Source organism: Equus przewalskii, chromosome 8, assembly GCF_037783145.1.
Source record: "Equus przewalskii isolate Varuska chromosome 8, EquPr2, whole genome shotgun sequence".
Taxonomy (NCBI): Eukaryota; Metazoa; Chordata; class Mammalia; order Perissodactyla; family Equidae; genus Equus; species Equus przewalskii.
Window position 1 is genome coordinate 84,299,190 of NC_091838.1, and position 14,504 is coordinate 84,313,693.

Here is a 14,504-nt window from a genome sequence, read left to right on the forward strand (position 1 = left end):
TAGCCCTTAGGGTGAAATAAAAATATCACTGACCTATTAAAAGGCTTGTAATCTACGTAAAAGTAAAGTACATAAATAATTCACGAGTTAGGGAATAAGTGAGGGGGAAAACTATAACAGAAAAGAAGGCCTCAAATCAAAGACCTCAGCTTCTACCTTAAGAAACTAGAAAAAGAACAGCAAATTAAACCCAAAGTAAGCAGAAGGAAGGAAATAGTAAAGTCAAAGTGGAAATCAATGAAATCGAAAAAGAAAATAATTGAGAAAATAAATGAATCCAAAAGATGATTCGTTAAGATAAAGAAAATTGACAAACCTCTGGCAAGACTGACAAAAAGAGAAAGAAGACACAAATGACCAACATCAGGAATGAGAGAGGTGACACCACTACAGATTCTACAGATTTTAAAAGGATAATAAGGGAATATTATGAACAACTTTATATTACCGAATTCAACAGTTTAGATGAAATGGACTAATTCCTTGAAAGATACAAATTACCAAAAGTCACCCAAGAAGAAAGCAACAACCTGAAGAGCCAACTGCCTATTAAAGAAATTGAATTTGCAGCTAAAAAATCTTCCCAGAAAGAAAATTTCAGGCTCAGATGGCTTCACTGGGGAGTTCTATCAAACATTTAGGGAAGAAATAATACTAGTTTTACAAACTCTTCCAGAGAATGGAAGAGGAGGCAAAACTTCCCCAATCCTTCTGAGGCCAATACTACCTGGATACCAAAACCAGACAAAAACATTACAAAAAAAAAGAAAAGTACAGACCAGTGTCCCTCATGGACATAGATGCAAAATAGAATACAACAGTATATAAAAATGAAAATATGACCAAATGGAGATTATGCCAGGAATACAAGGCTGATCTAACAGAGAGTCAATCAATGTAATTAATCACGTCTCTCTCCTAGGGAAGATGGATCTCTGCCCAATCCAGGAAGAGGGCCAGTGTAATCGGCCTGCTAACAGTGACTGTTCCCCCAAAGGAACTGGCCTTATTGTGGGTTCGATGTTTCTCCCCGTGTGACCCACACCCCAGCCCCACACCTCCGAGACGCGCGGCTTCCGGCTGGGCACCCGGTCCCACAAACCCCCGGGCCTTGGCGTGGCCCCGCCTCCGCGCGTCGGTGCCGCCCCTTGCGCAGAGTCGGTGGCCTCGGATTGGTCGCTGCGGCTTCCGCTACCCTCATGGGCGGGGCCGCGGCCCATGTGGCTGCACCGGGCGGGGCTGAGCCCCCTGAGCCCTTAGGGCGGCACAGGTGATCGTCAAGGGCTGGTCGGTATGGGGGAGGCCGGGGCGGCCACGAGGTCTTTGGCTGGTGGCGTCGCAGCTGCAGGGTCGCCGATGCCGGAGGCTGACCCCGAGGCGGAGGCGGCGAAGCTGCTGCCCTTCTTGGCGCCCGGGGCGCGGGCGGACCTGCAGACGGCGGCGGCGCGGCACGTGCTGGCGCTGACCGGCTCCGGGCCAGGCCGCACGCTACTGGCCGGCCAGGAGGCGCTACTGCGGGCGCTGGTCGAGCTGGCTGCGGCCCCGGCCCCGGCCCCGGCCCCGGCCCGCGACGCCGCCCGCGCGCTCGTCAACCTGGCCGCGGACCCCGGCCTGCACGAGCCGCTGCTGGCGGCCGAGCCCCGGCTGCCTGCCCGTCTGCTGGGCCGCGCGTTGGATCCACAGTGGCCCTGGGCTGAGGAGGCGGCCGCGGTGCTGGCCAACCTCAGCCGCGAGCCGGCACCGTGTGCTGCGCTCATGGCGGCGCTGGCGGCCGCAGAGCCGGAGGAGTCAGGCCTGGAGCGGCTGGTGCGCGCGCTGTGCACTCCCGGCTACAACGGCCATGCGCCCCTGCATTACCTGGGGCCAGTGCTCTCCAACCTCAGCCAGCGTCCTGCAGCGCGCGCCTTCTTGCTGGACCCCGACAGGTGAAGCCCAGGGAGCCCGCCGGGAGGGGGTGGAAGTGAGCAGGGACGGCACTGAATGGTCCCTCCCTCCAGGTGCGTGGTCCAGCGGCTGCTTCCCCTTACTCAATACCCAGATTCCTCGGTGCGCAGGGGCGGGGTGGTGGGGACGCTGCGAAACTGCTGCTTCGAGCACCGTGAGTGGTGTGGGGCGTTGTGGTGGGAGGGAATGGGGGGAAGAGCCTGGACTCGGACCCTCTGGACTGGTCCCCATTCCTGTTTTCCCCCAGGACACCACGAGTGGTTGCTTGGGCCTGAGGTGGACGTTCTTCCTCACTTACTACTGCCCCTGGCTGGGCCTGAGGACTTCTCTGAGGAGGAGATGGAGCGTGAGTGGCTTGGGTGGAGCTTCAGGATTGGCTGGGCAGGAGGGAAGGCCAGTAGGGAGAGAAGGAGAAGGAGCTGTCCAGATCAGGAGCCCTTCTGAAAGGGCTTCTAGTTGCTGAGCACAGATGGGCTTACAAAGGCAGGGTGTGGCCTGGTGGCCCAGTGCAGGGATCCAGTGACTCCCACATTCGCCCCTAGGGCTGCCTGTTGACCTGCAGTACCTGCCGCCAGACAAGCAGCGAGAGCCTGATCCTGACATCCGCAAGATGCTCATTGAGGCCATCATGCTGGTGAGCAGGGATCTTGCCACGTTAATGCCACCCCTCAACACACATACATGAACACACTGACATCTGGGTAACTTCTGCCCTCTCCCAGCTGACAGCCACGGCACCTGGTCGACAGCAGGTGAGGGACCAGGGAGCCTACCTGATCCTGCGTGAGCTGCACACCTGGGAACCAGAGCCTGATGTCCGAGCGACTTGTGAGAAACTCATCCAGGTGAGTGTAGGGTTTGGGGGAGGGGTGGATATCCATGGTGTGCCAGCCAACTGCTCACCTGCCTCCCTTGCTGGTAGGTGCTTATTGGAGATGAGCCAGAGCGTGGCATGGAAAACCTGCTGGAGGTGCAGGTGCCTGAGGATGTGGAGGAGCAGCTGCAGCAGCTCGACCGCCAGGAACAGGAGCAGTGCGTGCGGGAGCAGCAGGAGCGGGAGCTGTCTCCGGAGCCACAGGCAGAGGGGGCTGCACCCACCTGAGGCCCCTGTAGCCCACCACCAGCTCCAGGCCCACCTTTGCTAGCCCATCAGTCCAGGCCTCCCAGACCAGGCTTTCTTGCAGCCACCTACAGGCCTCTGGGTCACCTTGCTTGGAGGCTGTGCCCTGCTGAAAAGCAGAGCTACACTTAAGCTCCAGGTCCGTGCTGAGGGTTCTAGGGCAAATGCCCAATAAACATTAGAGGGTTGAGGGCACCTCCCTGTGCCCTGTTATGTCCAGCAAGAAAGCAGGTTGCTCAGAGGAGCACTGTGGAGCCAGAGCTGGCCAGGCCCTCTGACTCTCAGGTACCTCTAGGGGTGTGGCTAGTGGAGCCATGAGCCTCCTCTCAGGCATGGTGGTGGGGCTGCACAGCAAAGCATTGCAAGGCTCAGAGGCCAGCTGGAGCTTCCAGTCCCAAGGGTGCTGCAGGCGTTGAGCATCGGCAGGCACCCATGTGCAAGCAGTGCCCCTTGCAGCCAGTCCCACCCCGAGTCCCTCCATCCTGGGGTCCTCAGCTTGTCCTGCCTGAGACCCAACCTCAAAGGGATGCCCTCTTGAGACTTTCACCAGCCACAGTCTGTCCTGGGGTCTCCTAGGGCTGCACCCTCCTGGCCTGTCCTTGGAGCATTTGTTGGGTGCTGCCTCCCCTTCATCCTCTTCAACTTCCTGCTTGACCTGTGCCTTGGCCCTGCCCTCAGTTCCCTGTCAGCTCCTCAAGTCCTGTTTCTTAGTCCTGGACTGACCTGATGCCCTCACTCCGCCAGCTAGCTAGGCCCTCTCCCTGGTCAGCTCCCCAGAGCCCCTTGCCTACCATGTGGAGCACCTCCCTGGGGTGCCTGCAGCCTTGCCCTTTGCCCAAGCCTTTCCCCTAACCACCCTCTGCTCCCTTGGAGCCCACTGTGGGCCCAAGAACCTGGTTCTCCCCTGTCTCCATGTGTGGTCCCCCCAGTTCTGCAGTGGCCAAGCTGAGCCCAGTAGGATGTCAGTATGGCCCTCATTCCACTGTGCTCCTTTGCTGGGCTTTCCACCAAACCTAGTGCCATCTTTCCCACAGGACCCTTGCACCCTGGTGCTGGAGTGCAGCTCTGTTCCCCAGGAGGTCCCAACACTGCCCCCCCCACACACATGTCAGACCTGGTACTGCCTCCAAAGCTGGGAGTCTGCTCCTGTCGAGGGTGGGTGCTTCATGGGTGCCAGGTATCCCTCTTCTACGGTCTTCTCTGTATTCCCCCTCCCCCCAATTAAAAATGGCATGAAGGTGTGTGGATTCCTACTTTCCCTGGATAAGGAGCTCTGCTAGGTGCCCCAACGCCAGCTGTCCTCTTTCTACACTAAATCCGCACCCTCGGCTCCACAGAAGAAACGCTTTATCTGGCCTCGTTCCCGCCCACCCGCCTGCCCTCAGTTGAGCAGGTAGTGCCCAGGCACGTTCCTGATGGCGGACATGGAGCACAGGGACAGCAGCTGCCTAGAGGTGCCTACCCCCAGACTGGCCGCCACCGTGCTCCGGAGGCCCAAGCCGGAAAAGCCCACATTTCTCCTCTCGGGTGGTCCACCGGGGACTCGGGCGCCGGGCCAGAGGCGCGGTCTTGGGAGGTGACCTGCTGCTGGGTGCTCTGAGTCCTCGCTGGGCTCCGCGTCGTCCATGGGTGCTGGAAGCTGGGACTCTGCCGGCAAGGGACAGCAGTTAGGGGTCCCGCCGGGCGCTGAGGGCCCGCGCATCTGCTTAACCCGGGGGATCCGGCCACACCTGGCGCGGAGACCAGCACGGTGCGGAAGAGCGCGTGCGCGGCAGGCAGCATCCAGCAGTGCGTGGCCACCTGCTGCAGACCCAGGCGTGCGCGCGGGCGCAGTTGGAGCAGACCTCGGATCAGGTCCTGGCACTCTGCGGGCGAGGGCTCAAGGGTGCTGCTTCTGTGGCTTCCCGTCGCCCGCCCTCTCGAGACCCCAACCCGCGCCCATCACCGCCAACAATGCTGGCAGCTTGGATGGGTCGTCACATTCAGTCCTCGCAAATGGCTGGAGGGCGTCCGCGTTTCACCGATGGGGAAATTGAGCACAGAAAGGCGAGGCGGCTTGCCCTGGGCTAGTGCAAAGGTCCGGTTCGAGTTCAGTGGGGCTACTGCCGTTCCTGACTGCGAGTCTGGGTCAGGTCCTCCCCGAGCCCAGCTTCCCTTCACGGCAGTGGGTGGACAGTCCATTTCCCAGCTTGGGCTCAGGGATCCGCCGCACAGGACGCCCCTTCTCCGGACCCAGGTCTCTTGCTGCCCACTCTCCAGGCCCAAGCTGGTACTTAGGAGGGACACAGGGTGGAGGCACTCACCTGGGGATAGGCCTGGCGGGAAGGTGGGGCCACGGCGCATCAGTTGCAGTATGCGGTGGGGCTGGCGCTCCTTGAATGGCAGCTTCCCGCTCACCATGGCATAGAGGATGATGCCTCTGGGGGCACGGGCTCCTCAGGGTGTGCCCCCTCCTCTCCCCTCCCATGGGTCTTGGCTGGAAGCCAGGGGGTGCCCACGGGGCAGCACTCACAGGCTCCACAGATCGGCCTGCTCCCCGTTGTACTTCTTACTCATGAGAATCTCTGGGGCTGTGTAGGCCACAGAGCCACAGAAGGTGCTCAGCAGCGAGTTCTTGAGCCCGGACCGGTTGGCGAAGCCAAAGTCTGCACAGGGTGTGCAGGGAGGGCAGTACAGTGTGTGAGGCTGTAGGAGAGAGGGGGCTCCGGAGGGGAGGCTGTGGGGCAGATACGGAGCATGTGGGTGACTGCCATTGTGGCTGTGGGCAAAGGTGGGGTTAGGCCGGTGGGGTCAGGCTGTGGGTCAGGGTGGGTTGTAGGCCTCCTGGGAGGGTTGATGGTCAAGCCAGGCTAGGATCAAAAGTCTGGAGCAGGCCAGTGTAGAAGCTGTGGGCCTGGCTGGGTCAAGAGTTGGGGCGGGCTGGAGGTGAGGGCGGGGGCTGGGCTGCAGGCTCACCGGTCAGCTTTAGGAACCCTCGGTCGTCCAGCAGGATGTTCTCACACTTCAGGTCCCTGCACGGGGAAGGGGAGATGGGGCTGGGCCTGAGCTCAGGTGGGCCTCTCCATGCAGGTGGGTGGGTGGGCTGGATGACACCCTCACCGGTGCACGATGCCTGAGTTGTGGCAATGGGCCACAGCGCTGACCAGCTGCCAGGACAGCCTACGGGCCTCGTCCTCCTCCAGCCCTGGGCAACAGCGGTGGTCCGACACCGCATTGATGTGCTCCAACAGGTCACCGCGAGCCGCCAGCTCGAGCACCAAGTAGGAGCGCTGGCTGTTCTGGTAGGTCTCATACAGCTGCACCTGCCAGACCCCCACCCACCTGCTATCACCCTAAGGAGAGGCTGTCTAGTGCACGGGATTGGAGTCTCAGAGAGGGGTTGGGCCTCAAGCATAATGGTCCCATGTGGGGAAGGGGGTGGGTGGGGGGCGGGCAGCAGGCATGGTGAGGGCTGGCTGCAGGGGATGGGCAGGATGAGGATGGGCTATGTTGGGGTCTCTGCCCACCACATTCAGGTGCTTGTAGGTAGCATTGAGTGATGAAATCTCACGGGGCAGGAACTTTCGGGAGAACTCCACAGGAGCCTTGGCAATGGAGATGATCTTGATAGCCACCTGCAGGGGTGGACAGTGGCCACTGTGAATGGACCACAGTCCCTTGGGGTAGGAGGTGGCAGGACAGGCCCCATGTCCTTTGTGCACATTGCTGAACTTGGCAGGGGCAAGGGCGGGTAAGCAGCACCCTCGGGGGGCAGTGCTGATCTTGTCCCTCCCTGCTGTCCTGGGCACCTACGTACTCAAAGGGTTTGAGAACAGACAGTGGTCAGCTCCTAGGAGCCTTAGCCTCCAGGGAGGATGCAGGACCAGGAGGGAGCCAAAGCAGCTGGGAGGTGCCTGAGCGGGGTTAGGACAGGAACTGCCTGGCAGGCTGGAGGGCTGCCCACAGGGAGGAGGCAGGCCTGCCTCACCATGGTATGGCGCTTGCCCCGCAGGTCAGAGGCCAGCTTGGAGTTGTGCTGCATACGCTCATGCGTGGCGTAGGCCAGGTAGACTTTGGAGAAGGCCCCAGAGCCAATCTTCTTGGAGGAGAGCAGGTAGCCGTTGTCCTTGCATTCTTGAACCTGCTCCATGAAGTTTTGCTGGTCCAGCTTTCGCCTGCCGTTGCCCTTCATGGAGGGCAGGGCACTGCGGCAGGGTTTGGAGCCGGCCAGCTCACCACAGGGCCTTGGGGGCAGGAGACAGCTGAGGCCTGACTGGTGTGAGAGGGGGAGGGGCACAGGAGGCCAGGTGGGACCTGAGCCCCCTTGCGGCTGCAGCCAAGTTTCTCAAGACTTTCTGGGACTGGGACAGAGGCAGGGAAATGACCAGAGCTGAGAGCTCCGGGTGGGAGGCTAACACAGCTGTGGACTGGCGTAGTGGAGGGCAGACTCTGAGAAAGCAGGAGCAGATTCTAGAATGGAGGGTTCTAGAGCTTGCACCTGCATTGTGTCCTCCAAGGTGGGGTTCTTCTGTCTCCTAGGACCTACTTGCCCTGGGAACATCTTGTTGGAACCAGCCCTATCCTGCATGGAGCTCATTCTTTGTGGGGTGAGAACCCCCAAGAGCTAGAGCCAGAGTGAGGCCTCTGTAGGCCATCCTGGGGGTGGCTGGCCACGGAGGGTCTATAAGGGAGCCGGGGGGAGGGGCGAGCAAGGGAAGCGGAGCAGAGTTTCTGAGGTGGTGAGGAAAAGGAATACAACATGTGCCAGTAACTGTTTCAATTTGCCCCTTATCCTTGGAGAGGGTACCAAGGTAGCAGCCAGGAGGGCTGTAATAGAGGCTGAACCAGAAGAAGGGCATGGTGGGGGAGCCACCTGGCCTTCCTCTGTTGAGGCCTGGAAGCTTCTGCCCAGGCCAAGGCTTACTGCAGGAGGCCTTTCTCCCAGAGCTCTCTGCAGACTTGGTGACACATCCCCAAGGCAAGCAAGGGCCCCCGGCCTGGGCCCACCTCAAACCCTACAGCTCCAGGGTAGAGGAGCCAACATGGCCCTCCCTTCTCTTGGTCCCTACAGTCTTGTGTGAGCGCTGTTACCAAGGGGAGTAACAGCTAACATCTACTGAGCGCGTGTGCCAGGCACCATTCTAAGCACTCTTAGCAGCTGCAACTGCCACCTCCTGAAGTCCTGCCTCCATTCACAGACCACACTCCATGTGCCTGTCCCATGGTAGGCAGTTCATGTCCAGGATCTCAAATTGGAGCACAACCAAGTGATGTCCATTTTATGGATGGTGCAATTGAGGCCCAAATATGTCATCTCTCTACTGTAAGCTGCCGTCCTGGGAGTGTCCCACAAGTGCCTGGGTCTTGGTGAAGGCTTGGTGAGTGGTGAGTGTCTGTGGACTTGACTTGTCCTCCACTGGGATTTACGGTGGATGTGGTGTGCCCATGGCGATGAAGGCCTTGGACTGCTCTGACTTGAACCGGTAAGACACATTTTCTCATGCCTGTTGGACCATAAACTGCTTGAGAGCAAGGCTTGTGTTTGGTATTCCCTTGCTCACCCAGAGCCCTTGTCTGGCAAATTAGCTGGAACATAGAAAATATGGACAAACTAACTGGTTTGTTGCCGACCTTGGGGTTAGGAAAAGAGAAACTGCTCCAGGTACTTCAAGCAGAAGGATTTAATGCAGAATTGTTACTCAGGTGTTAGAAGGGCTGGGGAGGTGCCATGTCTAGAGCTGGAGCAACAAAAGGGAAAACCATGTGGCTCCGACCCAGGGTGGCTGTGCCGCTGAGCTGCTGCTGTGGAGCCTGGGCGTCCATGCCCCTTCTCACCTTCTCGGCTCCCACCAGTGCCAGAATACAACTGGCAGCCAGCAAGCGTTGTACAGAGAGATAACAGGCGGGCTCCAGAACATTACCAGCTCAGTGCACTCTCCCCTTGCACAGTCTTTCTTTCTTTCTTTTTTGGCGAGGAAGATTTGCTCTGAGCTAACATCTGTGCCAATCTTCCTCTGTTTTTTGTATGTGGGTCACCACTGCAGCATGGCCATCAACAACTGGTGTAGGTCTGCACCTGGGAACTGAACCCAGACTGCGGAAGTGGAGCATGCTGAACTTAACCACTAGGCCACGCAGCCGGCCCTGCAAAGTCTTTCTTACCCTCCTCTTTCTCTGCACGCTAGGTTGTCCATCTATGCCACGGAGATTCATTGAGCACCCATCACACGCTGGACTTGGTGCTGAGCACTTGGGAGCAAATCACAGACAGGGGTCTTTCTCTCATAGAGCTTACTGTTGTGGAAGGGAGATTGGCATTAAAGATTTAATAAAAGTTAAATGACAGCCGTGATACATACCAAGCATCTTGTGCATTTGGGGAATAAAGAAGTCCGGCTGAGGCTGGGGAGGGGGCAGGGCCAGCAGGGCATTCTGGGCATTGGCCATGGGGAACTTAGGCAGGAGAGGGAGCCATCCAGGTGTGAGCTTGGGAAAGGCCTCCTCCCTCCCTCCCTGGCAACTTCCACATGCCCTGGTTAATCTGTCCCCCCTCCCACTTGGTGGTGGGGGCAGGGCTCTTCCTGAGGGGCCAGGCATTATGTGCTGACAACCTAGTTCTCTCGGCCTTCTGAGTTCTGTCCCTCTCTTTTGGGGTCCATCCTACAACAGAAACAGGCTGAAGCCCTTCTCTCTGTGGGCCCCGTCCCCAGACTGTTCAGCTGCCACCCTGCCCCAGCGTTTACCTTAGGACCCTCACTTTGCCGCCTCACGCTGTGGCCCACAGCTCTCCACAGAGCCACTCTGCGGCAAGACACAGACACTTGTCAGGCTGTGGATTAGCACTGCTGACTACTTCCTTCTCAAATTGCTCTTCACTTCCTGAGCTTCTAGAATGCTACTCACTCCCTTATTTTTGGTCTGTAAACATGTCCACGCAACTTCAGCCTCAGGGTCTTTGCAGGTGCCAGTGTCTCTGGCCAGAACGCTGGCTCCTCTCCCAGCTCTTCTTCCTTTCTGGGCCCCATGGCACCTCCTCCCATCCCCCAGCTGCGACCCTTCGCAGCACTTCAGGCGTCTTATGAACCATTTACTTGCTTATTATCTGCCTCTCAGAAACCTGCTCATCTTGATCCTCATGGTCTGAGTCTGTGTTCATGTGTGTGTACCTGTTCGGGGAGGGGCGGCGGCCCCAGGGTCTCTGGGGTGTTTGTTGGGTGTTCAGTGTGTGTGTTCACGTGAGAGAGATACAGGGCATGACAGTTCCCATGTGTGTTCAGGTCGGGCCCACCTGGCGTGTGTACCTGGACAGGTATGTCTTTGCGAGGGGACCGGCTTTGGGGGGAATGCCGCGCTAAACCCGCGTCCCCGATGCGCCTGAGGTGTGTGGGGCGGTGTCTGTGTGCGGGGATCGTCGAGGTGTACGTGCCCGGTGGGGACACGCAGCAGAGTGGGATAGGGCACAGGCTCCGCGCAAAAGAAGCGGGAGCGCGCGCCCAACAGTCGGACGCGCGGGTCACGGGGCGGCCGGGGCGGGGCCGAGCGCGGCGTGGAGTTTGCGCACTCTGGCTTGCTGGGGTGCGGTGGGCGGGACGGAGAGAGCGAGAGGGACGCGCCTTCGGCCAATGAGCGCAGAGATCGCATGGGGGCGGGGCCGAGCTGCCGCGCGCCGAGCCGCGGTTGGCGGAGGACGGCGGGGGCGGGGCGGCCCTGGGGGCCCCGCCCACTCTGTCCGCGGCTGGCAGGGAGGGCGGTGCCGGGCCGCGGCGGCGGCGGCGGCGGCGGCGGCGGCTCTTCAGGTAAACGGCGGGCTGGGCCGGGGGCGCTCGCCCGGGGAGGCGCCCCTGTGGGACTCCGGGCCGGAGAGCCTGGGGCCGCCCCTGGGCCAGGCCGCGCGGGAAGCCGAGGCAGGGGCGCCTCCCCGAGGTCAGCGGCGGGCGCGGGGAGGGTCCCGGGCGTCGCGGGCCGAGCGCGCCCCTTCCCGGCCCAGGTGCGCGGTTCCCCGCGGAGCCTGGCTTGCCGCGTCACGGCCGGAAGGGAGGCCCGCAGCCCGGCCGCTCCGCTTCCTCACGCCGGCGCGGGAGCGCGGCCCCGGAGCCGCCCCTCCCCGGAGAGCAGGAGGCCCGCGTCCTAGCCCCTGCCTCTCTCCTTCCGCGGGACCCAGGCGCTCCTCTCGCAACCCCGCGAGCCCCGGAGCACGGAGCCGTCGTGTTCTTCCCGTTTCCTCCCTGGCGTTAAAGGAGGCGATCCAGAGCAGGGGGTAATTTGTCCGAAGTCACGAGGATACTGGTCAGAGAGTGTAGGTCGTAAAGCTGCAAGGCCGTAGGAAGTCCTGCTCTCAGGCAAGGTGAGAGCTAGGCGGTGCTGGGCCGGGGCTCGCCCCGCTCCCGGGGCTCCTAGGCCCGGATTTTGGGTTCCGATTTTCCTGCAGCGCCAGCACAGCTGCAGTGCAGCGTTAGGGCCCGAGGAGAGGGCTCTGTGGGCGCAGGCAGGCAGTGCCCATGTGCACACTTACGGAGGTTCCCCTTTGCAGGGCCAGCCTGGGGGCGGGACCTAACGTAAGCTCAAGTGCGGGTGGAGGGAGCAGAGGGAACTGCTGCGGGGAGCCAGAAGAGTGGGCTTGCATATGGATGTCAGCTGGAGCAGCTGTCTGGTGGGGGGACAAGCGGGGTTGGGGTGGAGGCTGGCTTTGAGGGGACAGTCCTGGAGCAGGGACCACTTTGGAAGGGGATGGTGGTAGAGATGGAGAAGAAGATGATCCATGAGTTGAGGTAGGATGTGAGGAGGGAGATGGAGGAACAGGAGGGCGTGGTGCCGATTTCTGACCCAGGTAGCAGAGTGCATGATGACACAGGAAAACAGGCAGCTGAGGTGGAAACTGGGGAGAGGTCAGGGGTGAAGATGGTGGGTTGGGTGTTAGAGCTGTCACGTATGAGTGGCAATGAATGGTCCAGATGGAGATGCCCACCCGGCGCTGGGCACTGGGAGACCCATGGGGAATCATCAGTCGTGGGACACTTCAGCAGCAGTGGCATGACTGTGATGTGGTTGCACCTACAGTCCTGGCACCCACGACTTGGGGATGCTACTGTGACATTATCTTCATTTCCTGGCCTCAGGCTGTCATGGCCCAAGTGAGCAGGTGTCTCTGATCTCTTTTTGGTGTCAGAGTGGAGTTATTTGAAGTTGAGCTGTCTTGGTTATCTTGAAACCAATGTCCAGGCAGCCATGGCTTGTTCAGACTTGCATCTTGCTGTTTCTCACTCTCCCAGGGCCATTTGCTGCCTGCTGAGGGACACCAGTGGATCAGAGGCGGAACCTGTGGGACATGTGCTTGCTTGTATTCACAGCTGTCCCATGTGCCTAGAAGCAGGTGTTTGTACTTAGTTTTCAGATTCAGGCTCCACTGAGGCCCAGGTGAGCAGTTGGTGTGCTGCTCATCTGTGGTCAGTGACCCCAGATCTCGTGAACCCTTTCACTGAGCTGAGTTACTTGATCTCCTTGAGGTAGAGGTCCCCAGAACGTTTCTGTAGCTCTCATACACTCCTGGCCAGTGCTCACGGCACACTGGCTGCTGGATATCATGAGAAATGTGCTTTCTTCATTGACCTGGAGGGCCACCTGGCTTTGTGGGTTTGCCTGCAAACCTAGTGATGCAACTTGGCATGACTTATGTTGAGAAATAACAGTGTTCTCAAGGGACTGTGAGCAGTGAGCTGTGGAACTGTATTTCCCAGGTCTTCAGCCCAGGTTCTTGTTGGTGACTCTGGAAGTTGATCCTTTCTCTGACTCCTGTGATGGGAGGCAAAGTCCTGTGGGCCTGCTGCGTGGGTGGGGCATTCCCATGACCCTGCATGGCATCCTGACTCCCTGGTCTCCCCGCACACACCTGACCCTCCAGACAGGCTCATGGCTGCCCCTGGGCTATGGTTCGCTTGGCCTCCTTGGCCTCCCACGCCCCCTTCTGACCTGCTTCAGGCCCAGTGCAGTTGACCCAGCGCCTCTGTTAGCCTGTGCTATGTCCTGAGGCAGCTGTAATACGGATGAGCATCCTTCAAGCCAGGGGCTTTGTGGGCTAGGACGGCACCTGGTGGGCATTTACTAAATGCCTTTGAGTGAATGCTGAGTACAGAAGGACAAGGGGGAAGCAGCTTCTTCACTTACCTGCAATGTGTACAATGCAGGGAGGGAAGACCCGGTCCTCTCTGCCCATGTGACCTATGCTAGTGTGCATCACAGCGTGGGTGTGGAGTGGAGCTGGTGGGAGACAGTCCTGGTTGAGTCCTGCCCCACTGCTGACTAGCTGCTAACTAGCAGTGTGTCCCTCTCAGGCCTGCTCAGCCATGCGGATTAAAGGAGATGGTGCCTCTAAGTTGCCAGGAGGGCAGTTGATGCTCAGCTGATGCTTCCTGCAGGATGCAAGAGGACCTTTCCAGACCCCTCCGTGCCTCTGCCCTCTCTTCCCCTGGGGAGGGGAGCGTTCACTTCCGTTTGCCATCAGCAATGTGCTCACAGGTCTGTCTGTCTCCTCCATGGAGAGCAGAGTCTGTGCTGCCATCCCCCTGTGTGTCAAGGGTCAGCACACAGACCGCCTGTCTTGGGGCTGGGACAGCGGACGAGACCTCACAAAACCGATCTTGCTCAGCTGTGTACACTTTGCTCTTCCACTTGATGGTCAAGCTCAGCTCTTTCCTTGGTAGTGTGTACTCACCTACCTACCACCTTCTCCCATTGGTTGTTTTTTTAAAGATCTAGCCAGAGTCCCGCTTGGCATTTGTGTTTTTTTAGATCTCTACACTCTTGTGCGAGGGCTTCTGTAGATAGATGTTGAAAGGTGGGTGATCCCTTCATGCATTGTGACCATTCAGGCTTGCAGCCACCGCTCCACAGACTCTTCCAGCTGTCCTCACCCTGCGATGGCCACAGCGCTGACGACGTCTGGTGCCAGCAGAGCATGGCTGTGTGCCAGGCCTCCCTCTGAGCCTTTCCCTTGTGACACAGAACCTTCCACCTGGATCCTGAACTAACCATCTGCATACTGCCCGTCTCACTGGAGAGGCTAGGCTGTCCCCTGTCTGTTAGCGGTCCACCCCTCTGCCTGTTTTCCTGTTTGTCCTATTGATATAGGTGGCAGGCGCCCAGCGTGTCAATGTTAGACGAGTTAGCGTCTCCTCCTACCCGTATGAATGATTTGTCCTGCTTTGTCTTTTATTTACTTTATGCACCACTGGTGACTGGCTAAGGAGTGTGAGCGTGTAGGGTTGTGGGCATAGGTGAATGTGTATGAATATGGCTTTGAAAATTTCTATATGTTTTTGAGTTTCAGAAATTTAAAATTTTTATGTGTCAAATTAAGCAGTGTTTGTTAGTGTCTGGGTTTTTGTGTCTGGCTTAGAAAGTCCTTTCCTACTCTAAGACTAAAATATTTACCTGTATTTTCTCCTAGGACTTTTACGTCTAACTC

The 14,504-nt window shown here is 58.8% G+C and overlaps 3 protein-coding genes across 38 annotated transcripts in view; 2 read left to right on the forward strand and 1 right to left on the reverse strand.

Annotated features, from left to right (window-relative positions):
• The first annotated feature begins 1,140 nt into the window (after positions 1-1,140).
• Positions 1,141-4,305, forward strand: HGH1 (HGH1 homolog). The gene is made up of 6 exons (XM_070632333.1): positions 1,141-1,925; positions 1,998-2,098; positions 2,192-2,290; positions 2,487-2,578; positions 2,667-2,789; positions 2,867-4,305. Exons 1-6 carry the CDS (start codon positions 1,294-1,296, stop codon positions 3,044-3,046), a joined length of 1,227 nt encoding a protein of 408 aa, XP_070488434.1. The 5' UTR covers positions 1,141-1,293; the 3' UTR covers positions 3,047-4,305.
• A 29-nt stretch (positions 4,306-4,334) lies between these two features.
• LOC103560813 (testis-specific serine/threonine-protein kinase 5-like) lies at positions 4,335-7,520 on the reverse strand. Its single transcript, XM_070632332.1, has 8 exons — positions 7,032-7,520; positions 6,571-6,678; positions 6,164-6,366; positions 6,020-6,075; positions 5,577-5,709; positions 5,368-5,483; positions 4,795-4,929; positions 4,335-4,711 (listed from the first exon to the last, which is right to left on the reverse strand). Exons 1-8 carry the CDS (start codon positions 7,233-7,235, stop codon positions 4,446-4,448), a joined length of 1,221 nt encoding a protein of 406 aa, XP_070488433.1. The 5' UTR covers positions 7,236-7,520; the 3' UTR covers positions 4,335-4,445.
• A 53-nt stretch (positions 7,521-7,573) lies between these two features.
• MROH1 (maestro heat like repeat family member 1) overlaps positions 7,574-14,504 on the forward strand; it is a 99,788-nt gene continuing 92,857 nt past the window's right edge. For 12 of the 36 annotated variants that reach the window (XR_011543303.1, XR_011543304.1, XR_011543305.1 and 9 more), the window contains exon 1: positions 10,725-10,839. The gene's annotated coding sequence lies outside the window, so the exon portion shown is untranslated. Of the gene's footprint in view, positions 7,651-10,724; positions 10,840-11,085; positions 11,388-14,504 lie in introns of those variants that run through there. The other 24 variants (XM_070631237.1, XM_070631243.1, XM_070631247.1 and 21 more) reach the window with 12 other exon arrangements.

Bases quoted from the DNA above. Each gene is read 5' to 3' on its own strand.
- HGH1 (XM_070632333.1), top strand. From the start codon at position 1,294: ATGGGGGAGGCCGGGGCGGCCACGAGGTCTTTGGCTGGTGGCGTCGCA. The intron at 2,099-2,191 runs GTGAGTGGTGTG...GTTTTCCCCCAG, and splicing joins AAACTGCTGCTTCGAGCACC to GACACCACGAGTGGTTGCTT. The intron at 2,579-2,666 runs GTGAGCAGGGAT...GCCCTCTCCCAG, and splicing joins TCATTGAGGCCATCATGCTG to CTGACAGCCACGGCACCTGG.
- LOC103560813 (XM_070632332.1), bottom strand. From the start codon at position 7,235: ATGAAGGGCAACGGCAGGCGAAAGCTGGACCAGCAAAACTTCATGGAG. The intron at 6,076-6,163 runs GTGAGGGTGTCA...TTCCCCGTGCAG, and splicing joins AACTCAGGCATCGTGCACCG to GGACCTGAAGTGTGAGAACA. The intron at 5,710-6,019 runs GTGAGCCTGCAG...CACCCTGTGCAG, and splicing joins AGGGTTCCTAAAGCTGACCG to ACTTTGGCTTCGCCAACCGG.